At 38.9% G+C, this 14,727-nt stretch overlaps 1 protein-coding gene across 1 annotated transcript; it reads left to right on the top strand.

The window, feature by feature from the left end:
* Nucleotides 1-6,835: 6,835 nt before the first annotated feature.
* Nucleotides 6,836-10,143, top strand: LOC122656197 (beta-amylase). The gene is made up of 8 exons (XM_043850667.1): nucleotides 6,836-7,063; nucleotides 7,932-8,000; nucleotides 8,102-8,500; nucleotides 8,607-8,771; nucleotides 8,853-9,116; nucleotides 9,203-9,412; nucleotides 9,516-9,755; nucleotides 9,898-10,143. The coding sequence occupies exons 1-8, from the start codon at nucleotides 6,848-6,850 to the stop codon at nucleotides 10,102-10,104; spliced, it is 1,770 nt and encodes a 589-aa protein (XP_043706602.1). The 5' UTR covers nucleotides 6,836-6,847; the 3' UTR covers nucleotides 10,105-10,143.
* The last annotated feature ends 4,584 nt before the right edge of the window (nucleotides 10,144-14,727 follow it).

Raw genomic sequence — 14,727 nt, 5'->3', positions numbered from 1 at the left:
CTTCCATCATAAAACAGATTTTCATATGATGCGGTAGATATAAAAAAAAAAGATAGACGGCCAATGAAGACCAAAAAGATCAAGGAATCAGTCCCACAAGCATCTAGCATTGACACATTCCAGAAAGATGTGGGCAATGGACTCTAAAGCTTAGAAACCTAACTCCCAACGAGAAGCACACTGAACTCCCTTCAACCTTAGTGTCTCTTCACATGGAATTTTACCATGAACTAATCTCCAAGCAAAGGAGGAATAGTGATGCATCAACACTTTATTCCAAATAACCGAGAATTAGGGCGACTTTGGGTTCCTTCTACGAATGTCCTCCCAAGCTGAAAAAATTGAAAACTTCCTAGAGGGAGTGAGTTTCCAAAAGCTTTGGTCTTCCAAGGTGGAAGAGGGCAGAACTATCAATTTGGCCAAGGAGAAAACTTCATTAAGAAAGCTTAATGAAACCCACGGGAAAATCAAACTTTTATTCACAATGAAATCCGCTACTCTGTCTTGTTTGTCAATAAATAATTCCATACCTAGTCTAGACGCTTCAGCGATCATTTCATTACCTAGCCATTGATCCTTCCAAAAGGTCACAGTCCTGTCATTATCTATGATCCATCTTTCATTTTGTTGAAACCACTGCCCATACCTTCTTAAATTCTGGTCAAATTGATTAAAACTTATGACACTTATTTAGAGATCCATTACCATTAACAAATCTGGCCCTGAAGAAGCAATTAACCAGAGATGAATCACGCTTGATAGACCATGTCAATTTGCATAGCAGCACCCTGTTAATAGTACGAAGTCTACGAATACTCAAACTACCCTTTGCCTTTGGTCTACAGACCAAATCCCAACTCACCGCCACTACTTTCCTCACCTTCACATCGCCAGACCAAATGAAATTGTGAATCCATTTTTCCATCAGCTTCATCAATGATGAAGGCTACCAATACATCGAAAAATTGCGAACTGGGATACTCAACACCACATATTGCACAAGCTCCACACGGCTAGCAAAGGACAACAACTTCCCTTTCTATCCTGAGAGGCGCATTTTGAACTTGTCTACAAGAAGAATCATAACATCCCTAGTAACTCTGCCCTTAAAAATTTCAACTCCTAGCCTCCTAGGTATCTTCTGGGCAATTTGCAGATGGGGATGTTGCTTGCTCTTCTCCAAGTTGATATTACCACAGAATAACATTTGACATTCATAAGAACTTGAATATTTTGGATAACTATAATCTGTATGGTGTGCGTATGGATTTAGTTAAGCCAGCAAACAATCTGGCTGGATAAGTAAGCAAAACTAATATCTGTTAACTCGGATCTTGACTGTAACATTATCTCGGATACCTATCTTATCTAATAGCCTAATAAAATATGTTCTTGACCAAAAAAATAATAATTAGGATTTTTAACAAATGCCCCTGAAGAGGCCCATTTGTCCAAATACCCCCTATAATTTTTCTAATTGCAAACTCCTCCTATTTTCAAAACAGTGTAGCATTTTAGTCCAGTCTTTTAGTTTGGGATGTTAGAGGTTAGTTTTAGGAAATTTAATGACCAAAATGCCCTTATGATTAAAACTCACCAAAATTAAAGAGTTAAGTGACCAAATCGCCCTCATCTTCCCCAAATCATTTAGGGTTTAAAACTGAAAATCTAACCCTAAACGATTGTCCAAACTGCTAGGGTTGATCTCTACTGAAATTCGAACCCTAAACAATATGTTTGATTTGGAAAATTAAAATTTTTTTTCTTTATATATGTAACCATTGAACGAGAGAGAGAGAGAGAGAGAGAGAGAGAGAGACTAGAATGGAAAATAGATTTTAAAGTTGAGTTTTACCTCGCGGCGTATGTACACTGCCTTCCTCCTCTCTCTCCTAGTTCTATCTTCTTCTTTTATTTCAGTTTCTTTAAACCTATATTGTTACTCCGTTTTCTGGGCGATACAAACAGCCCCACATAGTTGGTTCAACCTCCTTTCCTTCTCAGAATTTGGAAGTTATATTCCTACCCTAAGGGATTCTGGTTGCAATTTCTAGAGTTAAAAGACTATCTAAATTGGAAAATCCAACTCAAATTTCTGGTCTGGCTCTTTGTTCTTCCATTGGACCAAGTTCTATTTATTCCTTGACTTTTGGTTCTGCTATTGATCTCTTCTGAAAATCGAATCCTAAACTTTGTAGCTTTTATTGTTCTTCCTTTCCCTTATTTCACTGCAAACTCATTCTTTCCCTAAAATCCTGCAACAGACAAACCCACAAAGAAATTAAATCTTAAACCCAAAACAAATTTGACTAATGCACCACAGAAATAATGCTAACAGGCTCAAATTCTGAAATGGGTTTGCCATCAATGCAAAGGATTTGGGGAAGATGGTTTTTTGAATGATTTTAGGATTTTTTTTGTAGTTTCCTAAATTATTTGGGGAAGATGAGGGTAATTTGATCACTTTACTTTTTAATTCTGATTGGTTTTTATCATAAAAGCATTTTGGTCATTAGAATTCTTAAAACAAACATTTAACATTCCAGACTAACGGACTAGATTAAAGTGCTACATTGTTTTGAAAGTAAAGAGAAATTTGCTATTAAAAAAATTGTAAGAGGCATTTAGATAAATGGGTATTTTCAAGGGAGACAATTGTTAAAAACCCTAATAATAATAAAACAAAATTGGGCGTGTTTACAATATTTCTGAAATGAGTTTGTAATGCCATTATTCTTAACTGCTGGACATTGCTCCTCTCCCCCCCGTAGGCCCAAGATATTTTTGGACGTTTTTGGATGGTGGACTTTTGGATTGTACTGCGATTAAATGAAAACTGACCATGTGGGTTACTCAAGTCTCAATCAATTATGGCCCAAGACCTCAAGAAACGAAATCAAAGGATTGAACCAGTTGTCCATTATCTTTGTCTCAACCTCTTCAGCTCTCAGGCCCGCCCTTAATTTTTCTTTTTCATTTTTTTGAAGCCTATCATTGCTCAACTGCATGCAATTAATAGCTCAAATAAAGACAGTAGATCAACTACTCGCATTGAGTTCTTTTGTAGCGCGACATGATGTGTAGCGCATATTTAAAGGACCATAGTTCTTGAACATGCAGTCCAATACCCATCCTATATGTTGGGCTGCGTACCCAAACATTACAAATCACATCGTGTTACAAAAGACCCAAATCCCAACCATTCTCTCCATGTTGCTACTGTACAACTACATTAAAAGGGTCAATATCAATAAAAAGCAGATGGGCAAAAGATAAGGCTGGCAACTAACAAAGGGAACTGCAGCAAGCCCAATAACCAGAAGGATATGGATTGGCCATCAGGATAGAAAACCTTATCTCTGTTGCTACACCCATACTACTAAGCATGTGGCGCGCAAATAGAGGATTATGTAGACAAGACATCTCTTTAATGATTGGCCAATTGGTATTCATGGTGGTCCCATGATTTACACGGTGGAGGAGCTGTCACCTGGACATCCAAAGCTCACTTCAGTCATTATCAACCGAAGATCACCGATATTGACCGACAAATATTGTAGCCCAGGGTGTTAAATGATTCGATTCGATTTGAATCGTTTAATTAAATGATCTTAATTTTAAAATTATAATCGAACCATTTATTAAACAGTTTTATAATTTTGATTTTAAAAGGTTCGATTCGGTAAATGTTTCTGTTTGATTTTGGCACATTTATGTATATTTAAGAGTGTCAAACGGTTTATTCAGTTAAACGGTTCGATTCGGTTCGATTTAAACTATTTAATTAAACGACCTCAATTTTGAAACCATAAGTATGTGTTTGGCTGAAGGTTTCTCAGAAAAAACAAGAGAAGCCACCACAAACGACGAAACTTACTCTACGTACACATCTCCTGAGTTATAATGGAAAAGCTCCACACTTCCATTTTGTTCATCTTCAATCTAGGTAGATTCTTTCCTACTCTTTCATTTCATATATTTAAGTGATTTTTAGTTTTACTTCGTTTTGCATCTCATGAGAAGTATGATCTCATCTCTCTAGATGGTGATCACACGTATTCCTTGTGCCCTTCTTTTTTTTTTTTCTCTCATGTTGCATCTCACTCTCACGCATGCATATCTCTATGATCCCCATCCCCTATAGTCTAAGAGTCCCGCATTTTATCATTCATATTGTTGATTTATATGTTTCTCCTTGCACATGCATTAAAGCACTGTTGTCATTCCCATACACCTATCGTGTCACCATGCTTAAATTAGAGTCAATCATGCCTAGGTCATTTAGGTTTTGAGTCCTTTATTTTTACATTCCTATATACTAACCCCTGCTTTGCAACTGAACCTTCGGGTATGTGTCCATCTTCGTATTTTAATTTCTTATAATTTTTGAACTTTATATTCTCCCACAAAAGCATGTTATAATCCAACTTTGTCTAGCAATAGAAAGATCGGCAAGTCCGGGTGGACTGGGATGCCTAATACCTTCTCCAGACCGTAACTTAACTTATACCCAAACCAACAGACCATTTATCCCAAAAAAAAACATAGCATGTGAGTCATTACAGTACAATTTTCGGGTTCTAGACCCTCGTTTAGGTGGTGACACCCTACATTCATTTCACCTCTCTCTCACGTTGAGGTGGAGGACACGTGGTGATCCCCTGCCATGCGACCCCATTTTGTCCTCATACACCGGCTCACCCACTTTCTCACTGCCTCTGGTTTTCGATCCCCCCAAACCGGCCCTTCTTTATTCATATACAAGTAGGGGTCCATTACAACTTATGTCCTAGTGTATGTCAATGACATTCTAGTTACAAGCAACCAACCCTCCCATGTGCAACATTTCCTTAATCAATTGGTAGCAATGTTTTCCATCAAGGACTTGGGCTCTTTGAGTTTCTTTTTTGGAGTGGAGGTCCTTCCCCATTTAAATGGCATCATCCTCTTTCAATCCTACTATTTTTCAGATCTAATACAACACGCAGGTATGACGAGGTGGAAGCCAGTTCGCACCCCCATCTCTACCACTGTTAAAATCTCTGCACTGGGGGTGTTCCACTCAATGAACCCACTCAGTATTGTAGCATTGTGGGTGCACTCCAGTACATCACTCTAACTCACTCAGACGTGGCATTCTCTATGAACAAGGCCTGTCAGTACATGCACGACCAATCTGAGGATCATTAGTCACTTGTGAAGAGGATTCTATGCTACCTAAAACATACTCAGTCTCACAACTTTCTTATTGAGAAATCAACCGACGCTTGCCTGTAGGTGTTTTCTAATGCAGACTAGGAGGGTAATAGTGATGATCACAAATCAAGCAGCTATTACCATTTTTTATGGGTCCCAACCTCCTTTCTTGGGCCTCCAAAAATCGGAAAATGGTAGTGTGCTCCACCACCGAAACAAAGTATAAGGCGCTAGCTGATGCTTGTGCTGAATTCACATGGCTGGAATTACTCATCGGTGAACTTGGCGTCTCTCTCACTTAGGTGCCGATTCTTTGGTGTGAAAACATTGGCGCCACATACCTATCAGCCAATCCATCGTTTCATACATGCGCCAAACACATGGAAATCAATTTACACTTTGTTTGTGATATAGTCTCCAATCACGAACTTAATATGCAATTCATCTCTACAAAAGATCAACTAGCCGACATCTTCACCAAGGGACTCTCCACTACTTGTTTCCAATGGATATTTAACAAGTTGAAGCTCTACTACCGCGACACTCCAATTTGAGGGTGTGCATCAACCGAAGATCACCGAAGATCATAATCACAGATTGTGATATCGCTTTCCATATTTCTCAAGGATCAGTTACCATACCAGTGTTATTCTTTTTCTATTCAATGATATACTTGTTTCCATATTCGTCCTGTAATTGTTGGGTTACCATACCACAGCATATTGTGATATTGTGTAACCTCAACTAAATATTATCTAAACAAAGCGTCCGACTCATTGAAGGTTGGACTGGTTCCCTATCTAATAGTCAAAGATGTTAACGCAAACACCAATAAACACTAAGAAACAAAACAGATTCAAGAAAGGATGACCCAGAGATTTAACATGAATCACACACCAATTTAATGTGCTACATCCATGGGTGATGCTGAAATGATTCATTACATGATAGAAGAAAAATATAATGGAGATCTCTCAAGAACACCAAAAGTGGCAGCAAGAACTCTCCCCACAAAACCCTAACATGAAAAATGCCCAAATCACTCTTTTCTCTCTTGCTTACACAACAAGAAAATAAAACATGGTAAAACTCCTCCAAGTTGGGTCGATCCATCGATCTAAGCCTCCGCTGCCATCAGTGACTTCACAAAATTTCGCCTTTGGGTTGCCACCAAAAATGTTGGAGCAAGGCAAATTTCGAAACATTTACAAGAATTCAAGACCACAAATAACAAAAGAAAAAACCAGGTTCTAAAATACACCGAAGTAAGGAGATGCAGATGGCTCTCCACGGGAATGAGACAGATGAGAATGACTTGAAGGTAAACTGAAAACTAAAGCAGATACTGACCCAAAGGCCTTTCGTCATTTCATCTTTGTTAGTTCCTCAGAGAATTGGAGGAATCCATTTTACCGCCCCAACATACACCACTCGTTTTTCTTCCATTCTGCAATCAAGTTTGGATATTTTTTCTGGTCACAGAACAACATGCACCACTCGCTTCTTCCATTCTTTTTCCATTTTCCTTTCTTCTTTCCCCTCCATTATCAATTTATAAAGCCACAAACATTCTTCAATCTAACAGATGTGAGAACAGCAGTTTCCATTCTTTTTCTGTTGAAAAATAAATTAACAAGAAGTGTGTGTTACCATGTCAAGTCTTGTAAACTCAAGTCTGATCGGTTGGGAGAAGAAAATCAAGCTTCAGGAACCACCGTTTCGCAGAAAAATGATTACAGAAGGATCCAAACAAGCCAACAAGCAAAGCCTGGGGTATAGTCTCTCTTTCGGTTCCTCTGGCATTGTAAGGAAGCCTCAGGCTGTGGCATCAGACGTCTCCACCCAAGACCCTCCATCCCAATCCAAGGTAACCTTTTTTTTTTGACTTATTCCACGGTCCCTCTTTTGTAAGCATCTGTTTGTCATTTGTGGCAGTTTGTAAGCCACTCCTATCAAGATTACCATGACAATGATTCTACTGTACTTTTAACATAGTCAAAATGTGAATGTGAATGAGGCTAACCTTTGGTTACTTGGATGTGTTCCACCCCAGTAAGTACATGATTTTGTAACCGGTTAAATTTTAGATAACTAAGGGCCCTACAAGGGTAAGTATTAAACGGAACTAACTCGGGTCTATAATTACCTTGATGTTGATTTTCATGCAGCAGAAAAGATTTAGTTGCCTTACGTGTTGATCTGCACGAACTCTGATGTCACAAGCTTCACAATGATCCACAAATTCGTTAGGTTTCTCTAATGGAGGATTCACGCTCCAAATCCAAGGAAACAAGATGAAATCCCTAAGCGATACACAAGCGCACAAACGCACAAACGTGAGATAGGGGAAAGGGAGGGTTGCTGCAATCTGTTGTGCGTAGCCTCTCTCTCTCACTCATTATATACAAGTGGTGGGGGGGGGGGGAGTGGAGACCACCATCTGGCCCTCCTCCTCTAACCCTAGTGGGTCTGTGGGTCCCATGGCTGCTCCAAGTGAGCGCCCATGGGCCGGACCCATATTGTTTAACAATAAGGATGCGTAAAGATAAGGATGCATGGAAGAGTATGGAGATGCCCGACTCTTCTTTTTTAAAGAAGTTGTCAATCTCTTAAAAGTTCTCAGTGTTAAGAATCTTGAGACTATAAAAGGGTAGTGAAGTGATCCTCATTTCCATTCTCTCAAGCAAAGAACTAAAGCACTTGCTGCCTTCTCCTTCTACCCTGAAAAAATGCAGGCCCCAATGCTGCTCACTGACAAAGAGAAGATGCTGGCCAACTATGTACCTGTTTATGTAATGCTCCCTGTAAGTACATTCTCAAACCAATTTGGTAATATAGAATTAGTCTTATATATACTTATTGAGATTTTGATATTATCTTGTGTTGATTTTGGGAATGGAAATAGTTGGGTGTTATTACAGCAGAAAATGAATTGGAAGACAAAGCTGGATTAGAGAAACAGCTGAAAGAGCTAAAATCAGCTGATGTTGATGGAGTGATGGTGGATGTGTGGTGGGGGATTATTGAATCAAAATGTCCCAAGCAATACAATTGGAGTGCTTACAGGAGCTTATTCCAACTTGTTCAACAATGTGGATTGAAACTACAAGCTATAATGTCATTCCACCAATGTGGAGGAAATGTTGGTGATGTTATGAACATCCCTCTTCCCCAATGGGTGCTCGAGATTGGCGAATCAGACCCTGATATCTTTTATACAAACCGAGCCGGTACCAGGAACAAGGAATATCTAACAATTGGTGTGGATAACCAGCCTCTCTTTGGTGGGAGGACAGCAATACAGGTTAACCTAACCTTACCTTAATCTATGTTATTTGGGTTTTTTGTTTATAACTTTGTTATGAAATTTTCAAGCTAAAGAATGGGTATCAATCAATTTCTATATATAGGTTTATAGTGATTACATGAAGAGCTTTAGAGAGAACATGTGGGATTTCTTAGAGGAAGGACTTATTATAGACATTGAAGTGGGGCTTGGTCCAGCAGGAGAACTCAGATATCCCTCTTATCCACAAAACCAAGGTTGGGTCTTTCCTGGCATTGGAGAATTTCAGGTGATATTGATTGATCTGTACATATTTCTAAATTTGGTAAATACTGTGACTTATAACAATCTCTTATGAACAATATTGTAGTGTTATGACAAGTATCTCAAATCAGAATTCAAAAAGGCGGTGGAGAGTGTCGGTCACCCTGAATGGGAATTGCCAGATGATGCAGGGGAATATAATGACAAGCCAGGATCTACTGAATTCTTTGGACCAAATGGAACATATCTTACAGAGAAAGGGAAGTTCTTCCTCACATGGTATTCTAACAAGTTGCTAATTCATGGTGATCAAATCCTCGACGAAACCAATAAGGTCTTCTTATCGTGTAAATTAAAGTTAGCAGCGAAGGTAATTAAGTAGACTAACACAAATCATCTCATAAGTTTATACCTCATTTACTAATTGGGATATCTAATTGATACTTGAAAAGGCAGGTTTCTGGGATCCATTGGTGGTATAAAGCTGAAAGCCATGCTGCTGAGCTGACTTCAGGGTATTATAACTTGAATGATCGAGATGGATACCGGTGTATCGCAAGGATGTTGTCTAGGCATTTTGCCATTTTTAACTTCACTTGCATGGAGATGAGAGACTCTGAGCAAACTGCAGAAGCTAAAAGTGGTCCAGAGGAACTAGTTCAGCAAGTAAAGAAAAACTCTCAATTAGTTCCTATTCCTATAGTCTTTCAATTAAGATCACTATTATTATTTGTGAGGTTTTGAGCATTGTGTGTTGGTGGAAGTCTAGGTTCTCAGTGGAGGTTGGAGAGAAGAAATTGAAGTTGCAGGAGAGAATGCACTTTCGAGGTATGATCGGACGGCGTATAATCAGATACTTAGGAATGTAAGACCAAATGGTGTTAACAGGGATGGACCTCCAAAATTAAGAATGGCTGCTATGACATATCTTCGTCTATCAGATGAATTACTGGAAGGGAAAATTTTCAGGATATGCAAGAGATTTGTGAGGAAAATGCATGCTGATCAGGTTAATTTGGCATTCATCATTTACTTGAACTTAATTTGAACAACATAAACTTATTAGATTATGGGAAAAATTAATGAGATTTATTAAAAAAACAGAACCAATTTTACTAAATTGAGTGTCTTATCTTTTATTTTCTTTTCAGGACTATTGTCCAGAGCCAGACAAGTACTACAACCCAATAGTTCCATTACAGAGGTCAAAACCAGAGATTCCAATTGAGGAGCTACTGGAAGCAACTAAACCAATGGAACCATTCCCATTTGATCCAGAAACAGATATGAGTGTCGATGGTGCTTTTGCTGATTGGTTAGACTATGTGAAGGAGAAGATCTCTTCAATATTCAAATAAGATGTAATAATAAAAATGAGGAATGTGAAAGAACTCAGCAATGTCTTTGAGGGGTAAAATCTCTTTAAGGCTTATTAGGCCTTAAGTGAGAAATTTAATAATATGCATGATGTGTGTTTTTCCTCTTACGAGCTTGTCCTTGGTTAGCATTAGAGGTTTTTTCCCATTATCCTAAGAAAATGGTATGCATGAGGTATCTCCGGTTTTATTACAATTTCTATACTTGAAATAAGAAGTTGAAGCTTGGTCTTTGTTTTGTATTCTCCTTTTAGGATTTATCATCCTTTCTTTTTCACTTGGTTTGGGATGGTGCTCTACCATCATGGCCAAGGCCCTCTTTGTTTTGGGGGTCTTTATGTGGGGTTCCCAAAGTGTGTCCAAGGTCTTTTGACCTTTTATGAATGTGTGTAAGGCAAAAGTTAATTTTACATTTTCTTTTTTCTAACTTGTGTGTGTAAGAGGTCAATCCTTTGATTTTATCATTTAAATCAATAATCTCTTTTTCTAGAACCATTTTAGAGGCTTCTAGTATGCAACTTGCATCATAAAGGCTTCAAACCCTTTTTCAATATCATTTCCGTCTACATCATCAATATCAATATCATTTAATTCATCTAATTTAGAATTTTAACTGTGATAACTATAGATTACCTTAATGTTTTCTTCGTCATGTACCATGAAGGCCAAGTTGATTGATGATTTCTTCCTCAGAATCATCCTTGTCTTCCTCATCGTCACTTGAGTCCCAAATGGTTTCAACATCGTAAGCTTGTTTCTTTTCAAGTTTTGAAATGTCCAGGTTTCTTACATTCATAGTAAACAAAACCCTAACATGTGCAACATAGCCGAATTTTGGCCTCTCCCTATGGAAATATCAAGTTTAAAGAGTGGTAATTAGGGTTTTGAGAAAAAACTATTGATCATGGAGGAGCTTGCATTCAGGGAATGCAAAACTGTATGTGTGAAAAAAAGAAGAAAAAAAAACCTATTGAACTGCCGCCCTAAGTCTCCATATCTATGAAATTCTAGGTAACGATCAAAATCCTAATTTGAAGTTTTACAATGAACAATTTCTTCCACTGATAGGATTGTTTCGCTTTCGTATTCGTTTTTGTGGGATCCCTTTAGTTCTCCTTTGTTGTAATTATTGAATACTTCATATTTTTAAACGTTTTTTTGTTCTTAAAATTTCATACTTATGGTTCAATCAGTTTATTCTTTTTTCTGTTTCTTGCAAATTTTGTGCTATTTGTCCTAATGATATCTATTTCATGAACAATAATGAACTATAAGCAGAATATTATTTATTTGTCTTTTCTTATCTAATTACTTTGTGTTCTTATCAAAATATATAGGTGAGGAAAGTCAATGGGTAGAATCAAACACATACTCACAGAAACAGACCGGGATGCTGATTGTATACGGCACAGCTGTTCGTCTTGTCTGTGCTGTGCAGATATTGGGTCACGTGCAAAGACTGTCTTAACCCCACTCAGGCAAGACGCTCGGACAAAGACAACCCTATGTCTACGCAGCACAGATGAGCAGTTGCATCGTAGACGATTCAAATTCCAGAAACAGTCCAAGTCTTTGATAAGTGCTTTATTCGCTTTGTGTGTGTAGGAAGATGCCGCCAGCCTAATGCTCAGATAAGGACCGCCACCCATTGTCTCAATGTTCCAAATTCCAGAAACAGTCCAAGTCTTTGATAAGTGCTTTCTTCGCTTTGTGTGTGTTGGAAGATGCCGCCAGCCTAATGGGCTCAGATAAGGACTGCCGCCCAAAGTCTCAATGTCTTCATTTTCAGTTAGCGGCTGGACGGTGAGAAAGAACTAAAAAACAAGAAAGAAAAATTTCCTGTGGCCCAGAAGGCCCTAATGCTCTGATAAGGCCAAGAGACCCAAGACCCCCATGACTGCTTCATTTGGTGGTCCAGATCCATTTCTTCCCCTCGAATGAAAAGATCCCCAGCTTTGTCCCCACCCATACTGTGACACCGTGGCCGTGTGTGTAATTTTCTTGTTGCTGTTAATCGTATTCGTCGGAATAGAATGATTTCATTTCTTTATGGATAAGGTTATTTTTGTATTTTTAAAAGGTCAAAGATTTCATACACAGTTGGACAAGGGCACGCTCCCTCTACAAGAATGCTTCCCCTTTTAAAATACTTCTTTAATCGGAGTGGAATTTTAATTCTATGACTGCAATTTTGGGAAATATTAGGAATTTACAAGATAATGTTGTACTTAATTACTCACGGGTTCCCCAGTCCCACTTGCAAGAAATTGCATGGTCCTTATCTCTAAGTACTATCCTCATCGCGTGAACATGTAAAACTGATACTTTAACAGTAGCAATTTCGCAAGTGTCATCTTAAGGTAGACCCTATTCCGTGGGAGGCTGGAGGTTCGAGTTCAGCTTGGGTTCACGTATAAAACCCATCTCGTACGCCTTAAACCCACGGGATGGAATCCACTTTGTGGACCCCACTTTGTGGATTCCATCTCATCGGCTCAGGGGCATACGAGATGGATCTGATACATGAATCTAAGCCGAACTCTTCATTTTCTTGTACAAGAACCATACGTACGGGTTTGAGCCACCTAGATGGCATCCAAGGGTGGGTCCCACCTATCTTGGATGTCATCTGTCCAGATCAGGCCTTACGAGAATCAGAACCTGAGCTGCACTCCACAGATGGAATCCAAGATAGGTGGGTCCCACACATGGATTTTGTTGGATTTATGTCTATCAAGCCTAGTTTATTTTTATTGAACCATTTATACATTTTGGTTTAATATTATCACATGCGATATAAATTTTTTGAGCATTATTTGTCTTCAAGTTTACACTTAAAATGGTAGTCACGATTAGGTTTTGTGTTGGGCACCTTATCATATTGTGATCGCATTGGGTGTACCGAAGCAAGTTGATGTCAGGGTGGTGTACCTAAGCAGGTTGATGTTAGGGTACGAATGCGAGTACACTTACTGATGTGTATTGACGAAGAATCTATTTACGTATTCCCTCATGTGTTACTGCCAAATATAAGTTAGGGATAGACATGTGTCACAAAGACCCAGCACCTAAGATGTCACACCCCACTCCTTAAAACCCGGGAATGTGACTAGGATGCTTACTACCATCCTATTCGACCTCCAAGATCTCAAATGCAGTATCTTAATAGCGCAATCAACCATTGAGAATCATAAATAAATCAAAGCAACGCAAGACAATTATATATACAATATTGACTCTCATAACTGGGTAATCAAAGTGATAAAATATTACATATATAAAGTTTATCTTTGTTCCACAATTAACCAAAACATAATAGTAGTTAATACAAAATTGTATCAATAATAGTCAACATGGTAAACGCCTCGTCCCCGAATCATAGTACATCATACGCACAATCATTACAAGCACAGTCTGGACCATGCTCCTCGGATTCGGGCATCCTCCACTCTTCACCTACATCAGCGATGGAGAGAGAAATGTCAGTACTCATAGACATAACAACACCTGCATCATCATCTAAAAGAAAGGCACACACATGGTGTGAGCTTCACTAAGCTCAATGAGGGGATGGGAGCATTCAAGCATACACAAATAATCCATAATATGGTGCATGAGATCATTTATTTATTATCCACCTAACAACAAAACTAAGTAAGGTTAACAATGCTACTGCAACACATTAGGATGTACCCTGGTCCCCGAATGCGTTATAGGGCACTCAGCGTTACATGCCCTAGTTGCGAAAGGGAGCTTGCCGGTCCCCAAATGAGTCATGGGTCCCAGCAAACCCCGATAACCCCGCCAGTCCCAAAATTACCATCGATCACCCAACTTAGTCCATCTCCTGCAATAATCACATTGGCCCATTTCCTCAAGCATACACATACACGTACTATTGAGTATTGCGAATACAGTACCGGAATCCACCGCAACCCATTTCCAAGCCTAATGCAACATACAATTCTAATGCAATAGTTAGTATGGCGAATACAGTACCAAAATCATACATCGGCCACACCGCCTAGGTCTAATGTAACATGAATGCATAACTTAAGTATGGCGATCATGGTACTGGAATCCACCTCAGCCACGCCATATCCCATTTCTACACATAGCATACATTTCAATCATATAAGAGTTAAAGCATACATAGTTCAATAGACAGCAGTAATATAATTGAAATGCATGGAAATGCAACATTCAAAAATTATAAAATAAGAAACACTCCTTAAATTAATTCAAAACCACACTCACTCACCTAGTCAATAGAGTTGGCAAATATAACCCGAAGTTTTCACCTGTCGTGACCCCGAGATCTCACCGAGATATTTCCCTCTGACCTAGTTCACATGTAGTAGTGTGTTAGATTAGGTCACTAAGGCTCCCCTAGAATTTTTCCCAAAAAGGCCTGGGAATAACCTAGTCTGGGCCCACCGGCCGATCCCATCAATTGTTCAATGATCAACCTATGGATCACCGATTAATTAGGCATGATCAAGGGTTTTTGGCAACTATCAACCGGATGATCTCACCGGTGGATGGTGATTGACCGATCATGGAGTTAGTAGACTCCTAAAACTTGGGTTTTCTCACCAGTGGATC

Source organism: Telopea speciosissima, chromosome 3 (assembly GCF_018873765.1).
Source record: "Telopea speciosissima isolate NSW1024214 ecotype Mountain lineage chromosome 3, Tspe_v1, whole genome shotgun sequence".
Classification (NCBI taxonomy): domain Eukaryota; kingdom Viridiplantae; phylum Streptophyta; class Magnoliopsida; order Proteales; family Proteaceae; genus Telopea; species Telopea speciosissima.
The sequence above is the reverse complement of the archived record's forward strand: the minus strand, read 5'-3'. Positions and strand labels throughout refer to the sequence as shown.

Excerpts from the sequence above, each read along its gene's own strand:
- LOC122656197 (XM_043850667.1), top strand. The coding sequence starts at position 6,848 with ATGTCAAGTCTTGTAAACTCAAGTCTGATCGGTTGGGAGAAGAAAATC. Across the intron at positions 7,064-7,931 it reads ACCCTCCATCCCAATCCAAG|GCCCCAATGCTGCTCACTGA; the intron begins GTAACCTTTTTT and ends GAAAAAATGCAG. Across the intron at positions 8,772-8,852 it reads CTGGCATTGGAGAATTTCAG|TGTTATGACAAGTATCTCAA; the intron begins GTGATATTGATT and ends ACAATATTGTAG.